Here is a 16,089-nt window from a genome sequence, read left to right as displayed (position 1 = left end):
AAACTGAATATCAGCGCGGACTCTTCATTGAATCCCCTCCCTGGGCGGGTGTCTGGACTGATCCATGGTACTACAGGAACGAAAATTAGCAGGTAAGAACCAATTTTCTTTTCCCTGTATTTACCCGGATCAGTCCAGACTGTGGGATGTACCAAAGCTTCCCTAAACAGGGTGGGACGTTGAAAGTCCCACACGAAGAATCCCGCTGCCAAAATTGCTGACATCTGGAGCCTGGACGTCCAAGCAGTAGCAACAAGCAAACGTGTGGAACGTCTTCCAGGTAGCAGCTCTACAGATTTCTTGTGGCGACACCAGCTGGCATTCAGCCCAAGAAGTCGCCTGGGAGCGAATGGAATGGGCTTTTAACCCTTTAGGAACCGGTCTCCCTTTACAAATGTAAGCGGACGAAATAGCCTCTTTTAACCATCGCGAAATAGTTGGCTTAGATGCTTTCTGTCCCTTCTTAGGACCGCTCCACAAGACAAACAAATGATTTGAAACTCTGAAAGGATTTGTAACCTCCAAATAGCATAAAAGAGACTTCTAACATCCAAACGCTGGAGTTCCCTCGCGTGAAGGACATCGGCCGATAAATTTGTAAAGGCCGGGAGCTCTACTGATCGACTTAAATGAAAGGCTGAGACCACATTTGGCAAAAAGGAAGGAACCGTACGAAGAGAGACTCCTGAATCAGATATTCTCTAAAAAGGCTCCCTGCAAGAGAGGGCTTGGATTTCCGAGATTCTGTGAGCTGAGCAGATCGCCACCAAAAACACCATTTTCAAAATGAGGTCCTTTTACGTCGCCTTTTTAAGAGGTTCAAAGGGCGGATCACACAAGACTAAGCACAAAATTGAGGCTTCAGGACGGACACTCAGGATGGACTGGAGGATTCAAATGCCTCTCTCCCCTAAGCAATCGCACCACATCCGGCTGCAATGCTAACAAGCTGCCAACAAGAGAACCCAAGGCCGCCACTTGTACACGGAGGGAATTAAAAGACAAGCCTTTGGATAAGCCATTTTGCAAAAACACCAAAATATGAACAACTGAAGCCTGCCTGGGAAGAACTCCTTGTTCGCGACACCACGTCTCGAAGACTCTCCACACTCTGACATAAGAAAGAGAGGTAGAGGTTTTCCTGGCTTGCAGCAGAGTAGTAATTACTTCCTCCGAATACCCTTTCTTCCTTCATCTCCTCCTTTCAAAAGCCAGGCTGCTAGACAAACGCGATCTACCTGGTCGAAAAATATAGGGCCTTGACGAAGCAGATTTGGAAGATGTCCGAGCCTCAGGGGTCCGTCCACCGCAAGATTGACTAGATCCGCGAACCACGGACGTCGGGGATCACTCTGGAACAACTAGGATTACGCTCCAACGGGAAAGCGACGCTCGTTGTAATGGTCTCATATGAGCAAAAGCCCAGGGAACTAACTCCAAGGTGGATGCCATGGAGCCAAGGACCTGTAGATAATCCCAGACTTTGGGAAACACCATTTTCAAAATGAGGTCCTTTTACGTCGCGACAACAAGCGACGAACTTGCTCCGTCAATTTGGTCATTCGGTCCGGCGGAAGGAACACCTTCCCCACACTGGTATCGAACTGGGCCCCCAGGAAGTCCATCATCTGAGAGGGGAGAAGATTGTTTTTGACTTGATTGACAACCCAACCGAGCAATTCCAGAAGACTACCTCCTTGCTGATAGCCTCCATGCAGAGGTCCCTCAACTTTGCTCGGATAAGCCAGTCATCCAGGCAGGGAAGAATTAGAAGCCCTTGCCTTCTCAGGGCTGCTGCCACAACCACCATAACTTTGGTGAATGTGCGAGGAGCCGTAGCCAGACCGAACAGCAGAGCACAGAACTGGAAATGCATACCGAGGATCATGAAGCAAAGAAATTTCTGATGATCCTCACGGATGGGTATATGCAAGTATGCTTCCATCAGATCCAGGGATGCCAGGAACTCGCCTTTGCGGACTGCCGCAATAACTGAGCACAGAGTTTCCATGCGGAAATGCGGTATCTTGAGAGCCTTGTTTACCTTTTTCAGGTCTAGAATAGGCCGGAAGGATCCCTCCTTTTTTGGGACCGCAAAATAGATGGAGTATCGCCCCGTCCTCCAGTCCTCTTGGGGAACAGACCTTACCGCCCCGAGAGATAGCAGGCGGTTGAGGGTCTGCTGGATGATCTGAGCCTTGGTCGGTGAACCGCAGGGGGAGACCATAAAAATATCTTGGAGAGGCCAAGCAAATTCCAAAGCGTAGCCGTGTTCTATGATGCTTAGGACCCACTGATCGGATGTTATTCTGGCCCATTCCTCGTGGAACTGGGATAATCATCCCCCAACCCGAGGAATCGAGGGATGGGCTGGCCTTATCTCATTGAGAAGACTTGGATCCAAGGGACGTGGCAGCGCCTCCGTCACAAAAGGTTCTGCGCCTGAAAAAGGAAGAGTTCCAGGATTGCGGCCTGGTCATTGGCTGCCTCTACCCCGCAGCCTGTGGTCTGCTCTGACGAAACCTCCGTTGTCCTCGAAAACGAGAGCGGGCGGATGGAAAGCCCCTGGAAAGTTTCGGTCTATCCTCTGGGAACTTGTGGACCCTGTTTTTACTCAGGGACTTTATCAACTGCTCCAAGTCTTCATCGAAGAGAAACTTTCCTTTGAACGGTAACGCACCTAACTGAGCTTTGGAAGAGACGTCTGCTGCCCAGTTACGAAGCCACAGGAGCCGCCTTGCAGATACTGCGGACAACATGGTGCGAGAAGAAGTACAGAGAAAATCATACAGAGCATCCGCCCCATATGCCACCGCTGCGTCCAAGCACTCCGCTTGCTCTGACTCGCCCGGAGGGAGGTCTCTGGACGTTAACAATTGTTGAACCCAGCGTAAGCTCGCCCGGAGCATGTAGCTACTAGACACGGCCGCTCGGATACCCAGGGTCAAAACCTCGAATATGTGCTTGAGGAGAACTTCAAGTTTCCTATCTTGAAGATCCTTAAGTGCCGCCGCTCCTGCGACCGGGATTGTGGTGCTTTTTGTCACAGCCGACACTGTAGCATCTACCTTAGGGGACTTCAAGAGCTCAAGAGACTCCTCGGGCAAGGGATAACGTTTATCCATAGCCCGACCCACTCGCAGGCCCGCATCTGGCATGTCCCACTCCCAGGCCATCAGCTGCTGGAACATCGGATGAAAAGGAAAAGCTTTGGCTGGGGCCTGCAGTCCTGCTAGGACCGGGTCCATGGAATCCTGTGGTAGGGTTTCCTGGGGGAGCTTTACCCCGAGTTCCGATAGGAACGAGGGAATAAGAGGTTCCACTCTTCCCTGTGGAACAGCCGGACCACTTTCGGGTCGTCACCGTCCAGAGGAGTTTGCTTTCCCAGGTGCTCCTCTGACCCCATGCCGGGAGGGGGCAAGGGAGACGCCAGCGGGTCCAGAGCCCCGACATATGCTCCGACCAGAAGGGCAGACCCACCTGAAAGTGAAGAGCCACGCAATTTAGCAACACGCAGGGACGCCTGGGCGTCTAGTCGCTTGGCAACTTTGTGGGGAGGCCCAACCGGACAACCCAAATGCGAAGCACCGCTTTGCTGAATCTGAGAAGCCAAAAAGGCTTTGTGCATAAGCAGCACAAAAATCTAAGGTGAAGGCATTAGAGTCGGCCCCTTCCCCCACCAGAGGATCAGGCTCACCATCAGAAACTTCCTGGTCTGGATCTGAAGGATCCTCAGGACTAGCAAAGACCGGGGATAAGTCGGGAGGAGGCTCCCCTCCCCCTGTTGCCATGGATTGTGCCTCAGCAAATGAATTCATAATGGCCACCAGGGAACAGATCGGCCCAAGCCTTTTGAGCTGCTGATCTCTTTGCTGCACCTCGGGGCTTTGATGAACTCTTCGCTGCTCGAATCGAGCTACCTTCCCCACTGGAAAGGCACAGAGAGAAGAGGCCTGAATGGGAGAGTTGCAACGATGACCCCCGCAGGCAATGCAGCGAGATGGCTGTGGCATCGTGGAAGACGGGGGGTGCTGAAAATTCACGGCAGAACAGAAGCAGCAGGGAGTCCGAGCAAACAATTAAGAATGCGCCCGGACTCAACCAGACCCGTACCGAAGAGCAGCCGTCTAAGTATGAGAAAATGGCAGAAAAAAGAACTGACAGGCAGCTTTTTTTTTTTTTAAATCGAGTCTGGGAAGCAAAGGAAAAAGAGGGACCGGACCACCGGTAATCTTTCTCCGGCACCTTACCTGTCAGGAGCCCCGCGGGGTAACCAACCCCAGCTCCTCAACCTGCTACCAGGGGAGATGGTCTCACCAGGACCTGCCTACCCCCGGGAGGATTTTTTTTTTTTTTTGCTTGATTCCCTGTATTATTAAAGATATCTTCTTTTTTTTTTTTTTTTTTTTAAAGAGATACTGCCTTAACCCTAAGATCAGGGCAAGACTGCAGGGTTTGCACCACCTCCATCTGCTGGAGACAGAGAAATACTGAAGAGATGCAGGTGGCACAGCAGGTTAAGAGAGGGTGCCCTTCGAGTTTTTCTCTGTCTCCAGCTGCTGGAAGGGAGGCATAACTCACAGTCTGGACTGATCCGGGTACGTACAGGGAAAAGACATCACCCAGTCATGATTTCCTGTGTTTCTATCATCTCAACCTGCAGCTCTGATCCAATAAAGCCTACCTGCAGATGAGCACCCAGATATGGGAAGGTTTGGCACAGTGAGGGCAAACTGCAACTGTTTGCCCCATTTCAAAATGAAAGAGCATTACACTTTGAGTGAGCAATAAACCATCATTTCCATATGCACGCATGTGAAATCTATGCACAAATGATCAGCATCCACTTTTTTGCCCTGCAATGGTTTTCTGTGTTACATACGCCTGCCACATCTCCCTGACTCTGCTCTGGGAAATCAAAGTTACTGCTGTTGCTATCAGGAGTGCCAACTGTTAAAGGACCAATTCTGGGAATAAACTCAAACCCACTTCCAGCTGCACTTTGCTCTTTACCTACTGCAGAGCAGAACTAAAAGACATGACCATCGCCTTGAAAAGTAAAAATATGCTGTTAGGTGTTTTGATTGTTTATGTTAATGTAACACATGCCAGGCATGCCCCAAAAGCACCCTCTCTGGTCTTGGCAGCCAAAGGCTTTTGCGGCCTGAAGCCTGCTATGCTGCCAGACCCCAAGTCAAAGAAAAGACTATGAGCCCTATGCCCAAAATAACCACAAATCCCAATGAGAGAATTTACAATGTTTACACTTTAAAACCTTTCAAATATCTTTACTGCCCAACATTACCAGTGTGGGCACTCTTGAGAAATCCTGCTCTCCTCTGCAAAATGGCTCCGAACCATTCTATGCTCTGCTCATGCCTAGTGTGAGGGTATTGGGGGAGGGTGGGGGGGGGGGCATGTGCAAGTCTGTCCTGTGCTACATGAGGAATGTAATCCTTAGCCCACAGCACCTCAAGACGTATAGTAACAACATTCAAGAAAAGACTCAAGACGTGGCTGTTCACACAGGCCTTTCCTAACTCCAATTCCATCTAACTTCCTTCTTTCAACACGCTCCACTAGCATTAGCGTTAATAGCCACCTCTTACAATGTTATTTATACTTATATATAACTATCTGATCTTCATTTCCCTTCTCATTCCAAGTTATTGTTTTCCTTGTTATTTGTAACTGCTTTTCTGCACTATTGTTTAAATGGTAAAGTTTATTATAATTACACCCCTGTTTCTTGTGAACCAGCATGATGGGACCACCGTCTTGAATGTTGGTATATAAAAAAGTTAAATAAATAAATAAATAAATAAATAAATAAAATAAAACATAGTAATGACGACGGATAAACAACAGACGATCCATCCAGTCTGCCCAGCAATTTGCTTATGGCAATAACTGCCGTTCCATTCAGGTTACCCCCATGCGTTCTGCTAAGGATAGTAACTGCCGTTCCATTCAGGTTACCCCCATGCAGAAATGTGACACCATCCCTTTCTTTACGCCTGTAGGGCTCTGCATTGTTTGTCCCATGCCCTTTTGAATTCAATAACTGTTCTCATCTTTGCCACTTCTTCTGGGAGAGCATTCCAGGCATCCACCACTCTCTCCGTGAAGAAATATTTCTCGATATTAGTTCTGAGTCTTGAAACCAAAGTGGCACAAAAGAGGCTTTAATGCATTAAATGTAAACCTGCAATGCAGGGAGCACCTCCAAGCATTCTTATTTTCAGATATTTCCACATCCTGCTGGATTTATAACTTTTCATTCTAAGGACACCACATTCTCCGTGTCACAGCTACCTTGTATGTTGCTGCTGACTGCTTTGGCAGAAGCCGCAGGATGAAATTACCAGACTGAACGGAAAAAGAGCTCCAGCAGCATATCTAGACTAAAGGTGGTGTCAACCAAGACCCATTTTCAACATTGCATCCCAATGCAAAAACTAAGCAGCCTCACCTTTCTTACAAAGTCCTTCTGAGCGAACTCCTGCAGAATTCCCAAGCACAAGGTGCATACGGTGGGCGTCCGCTCCGGGAGAGCCACGTTTCCATCACTAGCCAGAGCGCTCTGCTCCTCGGCTCCTCTCTCCTCCAGCCTCAGCCTTTTGCTTGGTGGTTCATCTTCTTCATTGTTTCCTTCAGCCTGAGGCTCATCCTTTTGGCCCATCTTCAGAAAAGCATGCAGGTCTCTGGCCAAATCCTAAGCAACAAGGGAAATCATTCAAAACACATACCCAGACCAAAGGGGCACTAAACTGCCAAGCGCTTACAAAGTAGAATCTGGTTTATAGGAAGATTATTGGAAGCTTGTTGTGAAAGAAAATTATTCAGTAAAGAACAACAGTAACATGGAGCGCACTGTTAACCCGCGGTTGGACGCGCGTTTTCGACGCGCTAGCTTTACCCCTTATTCAGTTGCCACTGAATAAGGGATAAAGCTAGCGCGTCGAAAACGTGTTTAGTGTGACTTCTCCAAAGATTGTGGCATGACTCCAATAAGGGAACACTTTGGACTTCAAGGTGCGGAGAGAGCTATGGCGCCAACAGACGTATATGACCGAGCTTCTTGGATGATAAGACTGGTGAGGACAAGTGTCAGAAACTCCCCTATCCTAACTCATTGGCAGACTGCTGTGTTTGCCACAAACAACCAGACCCGATGCTGTCTTTCCAGTCAGTTGCCTGGCACAGTATTGCACCAGCTGTGCAAGAAAGCACTGGATTATTGCAGCAAGCATATTATACTATGTCAGGGCTACCAGCGACACTGGCATCACATACTAACAAATAGGAGCACTGTTGACAGTATACACAGATGTGGATTAGGTGACATGTTCCAAGAACTGTACCGTACTCATGCAAGAAAACAGGTATTCTCACAGATAAAACTGATTCGTAGAGAGCCCAAAAGAACAATATATTCTTAAGCGATTCAATGGCACAATTCCAGCAAATATGGCATAGGCAAGAACTGTACCAACAGATACATGGCGATGCTTACAAAAGCACCTCTTCTCTGGAGAAGCACAAAGCAGACAGTGATTATAAATAGCAGGATGGAAGCCAAGTAGGTAGCCTTGTCAGCATCTCTGAGAGGCAACCTGGATGAGAGAGCTCCTGTTCCAGCTGAAACAGGTGCAGTTTGTCACTGCTGCCATCTTTATAGAATAGGTTGCTACTGGCAATTCAAAGAGAATTGAACTGTCTTGCCTTCAGAAAAAAGGTTAAGATGGATATTCCTGACTCTGAATCTAGTCTCAGGGTGTGGTTAGGCCTGGATGTGGGAAGATGAGAGGGAAATAGTAGGGTTGGTGTTAAGATGAGGGGGCAGGGGGTTTGAATACCATGGCATGTCGTGTGCCTCTTTTGCAACCAGTTCGCAATTCAACTCACTTGTATTTACATTGCATTATAACCCAGAAGAACAAACATTAAAGGCTGCATGTGTTATTTACTCAGAAAAGCAAAGCCTCTGCAATCTGTTTAAAACAATGAAGGTTCTTTTGAAGATTAAGTGGGAGGTCTCAAGAGGTTTTCACTGTACACAATATCAGGAATGCTTCTGGTCACTATCATAGGGTTCTCTCTACAAGGATATGCAATGGCACCTGGAGCGGCAGCCTGTAGAGCGTCTGAATCCCCACACAGCAGAATCTGAAGATGCATCGTGGGCAGGCGCCAGAGGTCAGCAACTTCTGGGCGATGGGCCAGTCTCTCTCCTTCAGCGGGAACATGCTATGCCAAGCAAGAGAGACATGAGGAGAAGGGTGAGCAATCTAGTCACAAGATGCACAAGAAATTTCTCGTGAGCGAGCACCGCTCCCCCCTCCCCGCCATGGCACAGTGCTAACCGCGCCGATCCTCACACATCACGGTCACCTCTTTCACCCCAGATGGCATCGCGGGTCGCCGCAGGCCTGCTAAAGACAACCACAATTCCAAAGTCCCCGGGGGGGTGGCTCCACCAATCAAACCGCACAACTGATTGTCGTGCCCCTCCCTTCCCCCACCCCCACAACGTCTAAACTTCAGACTGCGTCCATGAGAGTTGACTGATGTCCACAAAGTCAATTTGCCTCATGATTTTAATCACCAAAGAGGTTTTAATATAATTTTCCTTGGGTCCTTTTTACCTGCAGACTTTGCGCCACTCTTGAAAGCCTGGCATGCTTTGGCTTGGAAACTTGCTGTGGTTACCAGGCACCCACAGACACTTGCACCTGCTTTGCAGGTATTTTGTTCTTTTTAAAGGAAAAGCACACACAAATTTGAAAATACGCTCTCCGCATATGCTTCTGCCCTCCAACCCGCACCCTACAGGCACCATCAGGAACGCCTCCTCTCACCGTGCACATTGTTCCATAGTGCACCGACTGGCGGCTGCGGGGAGGGAGAGCAATGTGTAGACAGCCAATCAATGTAGGCCAAAATGCTCTTTCCTTAGAGAAGTGGCTTTGAAAGCTGTGCTCTGAACTGGAAAGTTGTATAATATTCAATATATAATTTTAATTTCTACCCAACTGCTGTAAGGCACCTGGAATTAATTCAATATGTAAGATATTTAATTTGCTCTCCCTCCCCGCAGCTGCCAGTCAACGCACTGTGGAACAACGTGCACGGAGAGAGGAGGCGTTCCCGATGGTGCCTGTAGGTTGGGGGGTGCGGGTTGGAGGGCAGAAGCATGTGCGGAGAGCGCATTTTCAAATTTGTGTGTACTTTTCCTTTAAAAAGAACAAAATACCCGCAAAGCAGGTGCAAGGGTCTCTGGGTGCCTGGTATCGGCAGCAAGTTTCCAAGCCAAAGCATGCCAGGCTTCAAGAGTGGCGCAAAGTCTGCAGGTAAAAAGGTCCCAAGGACTTTGTCCCAATGTTGCCAGTTTGAAAATCGCTCCCAGTTTATATACATTCTAGATAGGGAATAATATGTAGCAAATTTAAAAGAAAGCCCTCATGTAGTTATAACTGATTAACACATGTTGTTTACAACAACCAATGCAGCATCTACTGAAATACATTATATATATATATATATATATATATATATATATATATATATATATATATATTCAATCTATTCAAACTTTAAATATAAAACCAAGGTGCAGCACATGAATTTGCACAGTGCCTATCAGCGCTGGTTTCTGGATGTTTTGCTCACTCCCAGTACATTTTGTTGAATAAGAATAAACAGACATGTCAGTTTATTTCGCTGGACACTTTGCATTAAATTCAGATCATGTTTTAAATGCATTTACATTTATTTTATTTATCGAGTTTTATATACCGTCATTCAGCATTTTAAAAGTAAACCTCAGTAGAATTTCAAATTTTAAACAAATTTAAAAATTTCTGATTTCAGTGTATGGAAAAAAAAATCCAGATTTTTAATTTCTTGAAAGAATTAGGAGGTTTTTGACCAATTGGCCCATCCAGGCTGCTCATTTATTCCTGTCTATGCTGCTAAGGACATATCCCAACTGCCAGCCGTAGAAGCTTGGGTGCTTATAGGATATCGCTCCTTATCCAAATCAGCTATTCTTGTCGTCCTTTTTAGTCCTCTACTATCCTGGACAGATGAGCATACAAGTTTCCGTATTAAATCCAACACTGCAGCCAAGTTGTGTAATATTCTAAAAAGTTGTCAAAACTAAAGAGGTTGTTTCCTGAATACCCAGCCACCTATTTCCTTGTGACCTCGCCAGCACCCACCTGCCGGTATCAACCTGCTTGGTCTCTGGGGAGATAGAGCCAGCTGGTTGCAGTCCAGCCACCTCACAGCTTGTGGTGTCACGTCATTCTTTCCTTCTCCCCCCTTTATTTTCTCTTTATCACCTTGCTTCTAGTATGGAGGGAGTGAAAGATGAATGGTCTGCAGCACTGCAGGTTCCTAACCCTGTTCCCATTACCATCATCTATATCTGCCCCAAGCTGCTGCTGCGCCTCACTGCATATGACCATCACCCTGAGCAAGTTTAGGACTGTGAGATGCGGGGAGCGGAGCAAGCCAAACCACACTATCAAGCTCCATTAAAGCACATCGGCAGCGACATCCATGGTCTTATTACAAGCTTTATATTTGCATTTGCTTTTTAAATATATGGTGGGGAGAGGGTTTAATTTTAAAATGCACCCAAAGAGAAAATCCCTTCTGTGGAACAGTTCAACTGTTGTTTGATGGAGCACGCCAGAATGGACAAAACAAATCATTTTATATCATCTATATAAAACAAAGTATCTGTATGCATGTATATTCACTTATACCTCCAGAACAGCTGGGCCTATCTCCTCTAAACTGACTAGAATTCCTGTAGGCAGGTCATTTTGGACTTGACCCTTTTTGACTTTGCTTTTCAGATAACAAACCGATACTACTATAATCTTTGCAAATAAACAATATTTTTCACCTATACTCTTTGAAAATAAATACTGCAAGTGTAAAATTAGCAATCCAGGACAGGAACGGGTACTACAGCAAACAGCCAGGGCTGGATTTAGGCAGAGGCAACACAGGTACATGCCTTGGGGCACCCAAAACCTGGAACTCCAACCGCTGTTCTCTGATTTCCAGGGGAAATTTCCCCTACCCTGAGTTCTCTGCCTTTTGGGCACCATCATTTTAAATCTGGGCCTGCTAACACCTAAATACAAAATTGCTTGCATTAAATCTGCAGCTGGTTGGAATCCTGCACGGTCTGAGGCTCCTTGGAGCTGAACGGTGAGGGAGGAAGGGCAAGTGGGGAGGGAGGCAGGCTGGCCACTCGAAGATCCTAATGTTGTGTACCATGAGGCTTTAATCATTTAAATAAAAATGTCATGTTCCCAAATATAACAATACTAACTGTAAGCTCTCACTATTTGTTCATATTATTTACACTTGGAATGAATTTAATCCTTGGAACCCTTGTGGTGTCCTCCAACCTGGGCAAGGAATGAGGGTTTCTTCTGGATAGTAATAAATCCCAACTCTCTCCTCCTTGTTCCCGTATCCATTTGAAGCCACTTTGGAAATACCCCTATTGCTGTTCAGTGTTTCTCGGGCACTTCCTCGCTGTCTTCCAGAGATTTATTGCTCACCGAGGAATACACAGCCAGATTTAAGTTTCAGAGAAAAGTAGAGCAAAAAATAATTGCAAAAAAGCCTTCAAGTCAATTTGCTAATATTGTTTTACCAAAAAAATGTACACAACAATCAGGACCAGTATTCAACACATTGGATCCCTGGGCAGAAACTAAAAAGTGGGCCCAACCAGGACTAACTTCCTTGAACCTCTGTCTTAATGACATCACTTAACTTCGCAAAGAGAGTCCCGAGTGACAGTGCTACTTGCCATCCCTAAAACTGGCCCTGGTAACAATTTTGGACACGTGAGCCTTTAAACACAAAGGGCATGAATCAGAACATGTTTGAAAGTCATGAGCAGCAGCACCAATCATCAAGGCATCAACCCAAGGCTATGTGCACAGTTCTTTTTATTTGTCCTCGGATTCCCATTCCCTCCTCCCACAGATTGTCACATGCCCCACAAAAACGTATCTACTGATATATAAATTTCCTAATGCAAACCCTTAAAAAACTCAAGTCCACAAGTATATGCACATGTATTCTTCTGCATAATTACAATTACATGTATTTTACATATGCATCAAGGATATTTTCTTCACAGATACTGTTAGGCCAAAGATGCACTACATTTTGCTGTGAAAATCTCTGGAAATGTACTTCAAAGTAATGGGATCATTTAGTAAGCTGCGATACTTTATTAGGGGAGGGGACAAATACTACGGTGGGGGGCATTCCCACAGTATTTTTCCCCTCCCACAAAAAAAATATTGTGGTAGCTCTCTCCAATACTTTTTTATCACAGAAAATATTGCGAGGAAAAGGGATAAAAATATGCAATAACAGTCCCCTTCTAGAGGACTGCCATCAACTTAAAGGGCCACCTGCAGACCAAAACACCCCTCTAACCTTGTATAATACCCCCCGGGGCTCTGAGTAGACCCTTTTCTAGCCTCTTGTAGCAGCCACAGGTGACCCAAATGTAAAAAAAAACCCATTTGAAAGGCATGTGGCAACACCCCAATCCCCAATCACCTACCCAAACCCCTGCCCTTTCAAATACAACACCCTCCTAGGATACAACACCGCTGTAGGTGGTATTTTAATCACCAGCCCCCCTCCTCCGGCTCCCCCCTTCCTTAAAAGAAATCCCTGGTAGTCTAGTGGCTTCCCTTGGACCCCCCAAACCTTAGAGCACTGCTTCTCAACCCAGTCCTCAGGGCACACCTAGCTAGTCAGGTTTTTAGGATATTCACAAAGAATATGCATGAGATAGAATTGCTTATAATGGAAGCAGTGCATGCAAATCTATCTCATGCATATCCACTGTGGATATCCTAAAAACCTGCCAGGTAAAGTGTGCCCTGAGGACTGGGCTAAGAAGCACTGCCTTAGAGAACATCCCTGGTAGTCTAGTGGAGCACAGAAAGCCCACAGGTTCTGGGCTGGTTGCCGTCATTTTTCAAAATGGCCCCTATCACATGACTACCGAGGAGTGAGGTGTTTTGGGGAATTATAGCATTTTAAATTTTGTGCAGAAGCTCGAGACATTCATTACAATTCCAATGCTGGCACCAAAAAGTTATCTACAACTCTTAAGTAGCAACTAACATTTTGGCAAATAATGTAGCTTGCGTTATTTTTTGCAAGCCATGTTACTGGATTTGCAAGAAATTTGCTAGTAACGACCTGTTTTGCATGCATTTTAAAATGTTATGCTTGAAAAGCAACTCGTTATATAGGGTGGGTTTTTATTTAAAATATCACATGATAATGGATAAATGCTGTTTTTTGCACATTATACATTTATTGCAGTTTAGTAAGCCTCTAAATTAGACAATCTAAAAGTCTAAATGGAATTAGCCATATAGCAATATAGGAGGATGATAGGAATTGTGGCAGCTTATGCACCAATGTATGATTCTTCCTGTACCTTTGTGTTTTTAGCATTCCTTCCCAAGCCAACTTCCAAAGGACTGAAGAAAATATGCTTTTCCATTCCACCTTTTCCCCAAGCCTATATCACATTTCACTGCAAGCTTCCTGTCCCTATTGGTATTTAACTTTTCTAATGCAAGTCCCTAAAACACGCAGCATTACCCAGCCTTTTTTACAATCCAAGCACGCAATGAGTGAAAGACTTACTTTTATTTTTGTTATTTTTTATTTCTACTTTCCTAAAGTTATTGAATTATGAATGCTTAGGAAAGATGTACAAAATGTCATTAGCAAAGATTGAAGCCTTACAGATTATTATTACTTGAGCTTCTTCAACCCCTTTCTGCGGATCTTGCAGTTTGCCCAAGCATTTAATTTCCTGCAGATTCAGGAAGGGGGGAAAATCCACAGCCAATGTTTGTGCAAAACTTTTGCAAAATGTGCTATTAAACTTTTGTTCCAAAATGCTATATGTAAAAAGCAGTTAAAAGTTCCACGTTTTTGCTTGCATGATTTTCTTCTTTGTGGAATTTTTTTACCCTCCTAAGTGCTCCTGGAATTATATCCTTAGGCAAAAGATGCACTACGTGAAAACTGTGCAAGCAAATTGATACTCAGACTTCTCCCCTGAAACACCGTCAATCAAGTACTCCAGTGGAGAGGTCTGCAAGCCCCCGTTGTCCATTCACAGAAAGAATCAGGCATATGCAAAGAATGCGATTTAACGGATCTTCCAGATTTCCACATCAACAAGAAACTGAATTTATCTATATCCACGAAATTCAGTCCACGGAATCTCTGTCCTAGACCAATCCTGCTGCTACCAGATCCTTGCTATGGACTGCTGTTGGTGCATGGTTCTCTTTTGCCTCCGAATTATTACTGCTGCTACTTGGTTCTGCGCCGTGCAGCAGCGTCATTCCCAGTGTTTACAAAGGATCGCTTTGACCCTTATCCTGGAAAGGCTCTCCACCCGCAAGAATCGGCTCTGAGTGAGCAGTGGCCCTCCCCAAGGGACCCAATACAAACCTGCTGCAGAATGCGGTTCACCCGTACTGCATTCCAGCTCGTGGAAAGCAAATAACTCGCAATGCGCCTGCGCGCGTCTGCCAGCCATTACCAGTCGCTCCCAGACGGTGTCCGGAGCTATTTACTTACCCCAAATGTAGAAAACTCTCCGCATTCAAAAACCAAGATAGTGGAAGTTACGGAATCCCCATGAATGTTCTATCTGCAATTTTCAATACAAATCTTATAGCTTATGGTTTGGGGTGTTTTTTTTTTAATAACACTATATATCTCTGCTGACAAAAAGCTAAAGTTTGGGATAGACGTTCTATTTTTGGGTTTTACCTCAGTGTTTCGTCCATTTAAACTATTTTCGGGAGGAGTAGGTGACCTGCTTCGTCTGGCAGATGAGCTGTGCTCGGCAGCTCGGCGGTCTCCCCGGATAGTAAGGCCCTGTTCTCGGTGCTCGACACTCTGCCCGGGGGCACGGACTGGGATCGGTGAAATCGGTATTCGGCTGGCAGGCTGCAGCAGCTCAGGATGGCGTCGCAGCCTCCTCCGAAGCCCTGGGAGAAGCGGCGAGCCCTGGGTCCCGCTGCCGCCGTCCGATCTAGCTTTCAGTGAGTAGCGAGCCAAATTGGAATTAGGGAGAGGGGCTATGGGAAGGAGCCGGGCGGGGGCAGCGCGGCTCCTTCCAACAGCTGCTGAGTTAGGAAGGACGATTTTGTGTGTTCCGTGTCTAGCTGCATTGGGCCTGGCCTTAGAGATTCTTTGCAGGCTGTGGTACCCAAATTGGTCTCGAAAGAGGATGGAGCCCATCTTCTGAGCCCACAGAGGTTTCTTTATAGAACATCTGAGAGAGACTAATGTGAGCTCAAACGCTTATGTCATTTTCGGGTGTTTTCATGTTGTTGCAGTATAAGGTCTCCCAGCCCGCAAAGAATCCAGTTTTGCAGATCAGAGCAAGTATTGAACTTAAAACAACTTCAGATTGAATTGTTTTGAGGATTATTGTTTATTTGTAGAGCAGGGAAATGCAAAAGAAAGCTCAGAAAGTTATTTGAGCTAAACCTGGCCGAAATCAGAAATAATTACAAAAAGCTACAGATCATATTTAAGTAATAGACTTTTTTGCTTATAAGGTACATATTGTTTGAGGTTTTCATATTACCGATTTCTGACAAACTGAAAAGAAACCTATTATAAGAAGTTCTACCCGGAGCTTAAGGCTCCTATTTTCTAGGCATGGATCTGTTGAGTGTCAGCTCAGAATATTTAGAAGCCATAGGGAAATGTTATTTTCTGACTTACTTGAGCCTTTTTGCCTCCCTGGCAAAGAATTGTGGTTATTGCTAGTCCACTTGTTGTATAGAAATAAGGCTCATTAAATAAGCTGTAGCTGATTATTTGGCTAAATTCATACATCTGTAATTAGATTTCCAGAGTTATCCTTCATAAGGGCTTTGATTTTTTTTTAAAGCAGCAGTTTTGCAGAATTAAAGTTAAGAAATATGTGGACAAGCATGCCTAACTTAATGACCACAACCTTCCAAGGTATTTTTTTTTTAA

At 45.6% G+C, this 16,089-nt stretch overlaps 2 protein-coding genes across 7 annotated transcripts in view; one reads left to right on the top strand and one right to left on the bottom strand.

Moving 5' to 3' along the window:
- Window positions 1-14,961, bottom strand: part of PUS10 (pseudouridine synthase 10) — a 151,811-nt gene extending 136,850 nt beyond the window's left edge. The window contains exons 1-4 of one of the 6 annotated variants that reach the window (XM_029593715.1): window positions 14,866-14,947; window positions 14,671-14,743; window positions 8,124-8,250; window positions 6,473-6,715 (exon numbers count right to left, since the gene is read on the bottom strand). In XM_029593715.1, coding sequence (XP_029449575.1) covers window positions 6,473-6,715; window positions 8,124-8,249 — 369 coding nt within the window. In that variant the 5' untranslated portion in view covers window position 8,250; window positions 14,671-14,743; window positions 14,866-14,947. Of the gene's footprint in view, window positions 1-6,472; window positions 6,716-8,123; window positions 8,251-8,394; window positions 8,436-8,648; window positions 8,829-14,541; window positions 14,633-14,670; window positions 14,744-14,865 lie in introns of those variants that run through there. The other 5 variants (XM_029593713.1, XM_029593714.1, XM_029593710.1 and 2 more) reach the window with 5 other exon arrangements.
- PEX13 (peroxisomal biogenesis factor 13) overlaps window positions 14,923-16,089 on the top strand; it is a 39,487-nt gene continuing 38,320 nt past the window's right edge. Inside the window, exon 1 of the mRNA XM_029593717.1 lies at window positions 14,923-15,140. Coding sequence (XP_029449577.1) covers window positions 15,061-15,140 — 80 coding nt within the window. The 5' untranslated portion in view covers window positions 14,923-15,060. The remainder of the gene's footprint in view (window positions 15,141-16,089) is intronic.

This window comes from Rhinatrema bivittatum, chromosome 3 (assembly GCF_901001135.1).
Source record: "Rhinatrema bivittatum chromosome 3, aRhiBiv1.1, whole genome shotgun sequence".
NCBI classification, from domain to species: Eukaryota; Metazoa; Chordata; class Amphibia; order Gymnophiona; family Rhinatrematidae; genus Rhinatrema; species Rhinatrema bivittatum.
The sequence above is the reverse complement of the archived record's forward strand: the minus strand, read 5'-3'. Positions and strand labels throughout refer to the sequence as shown.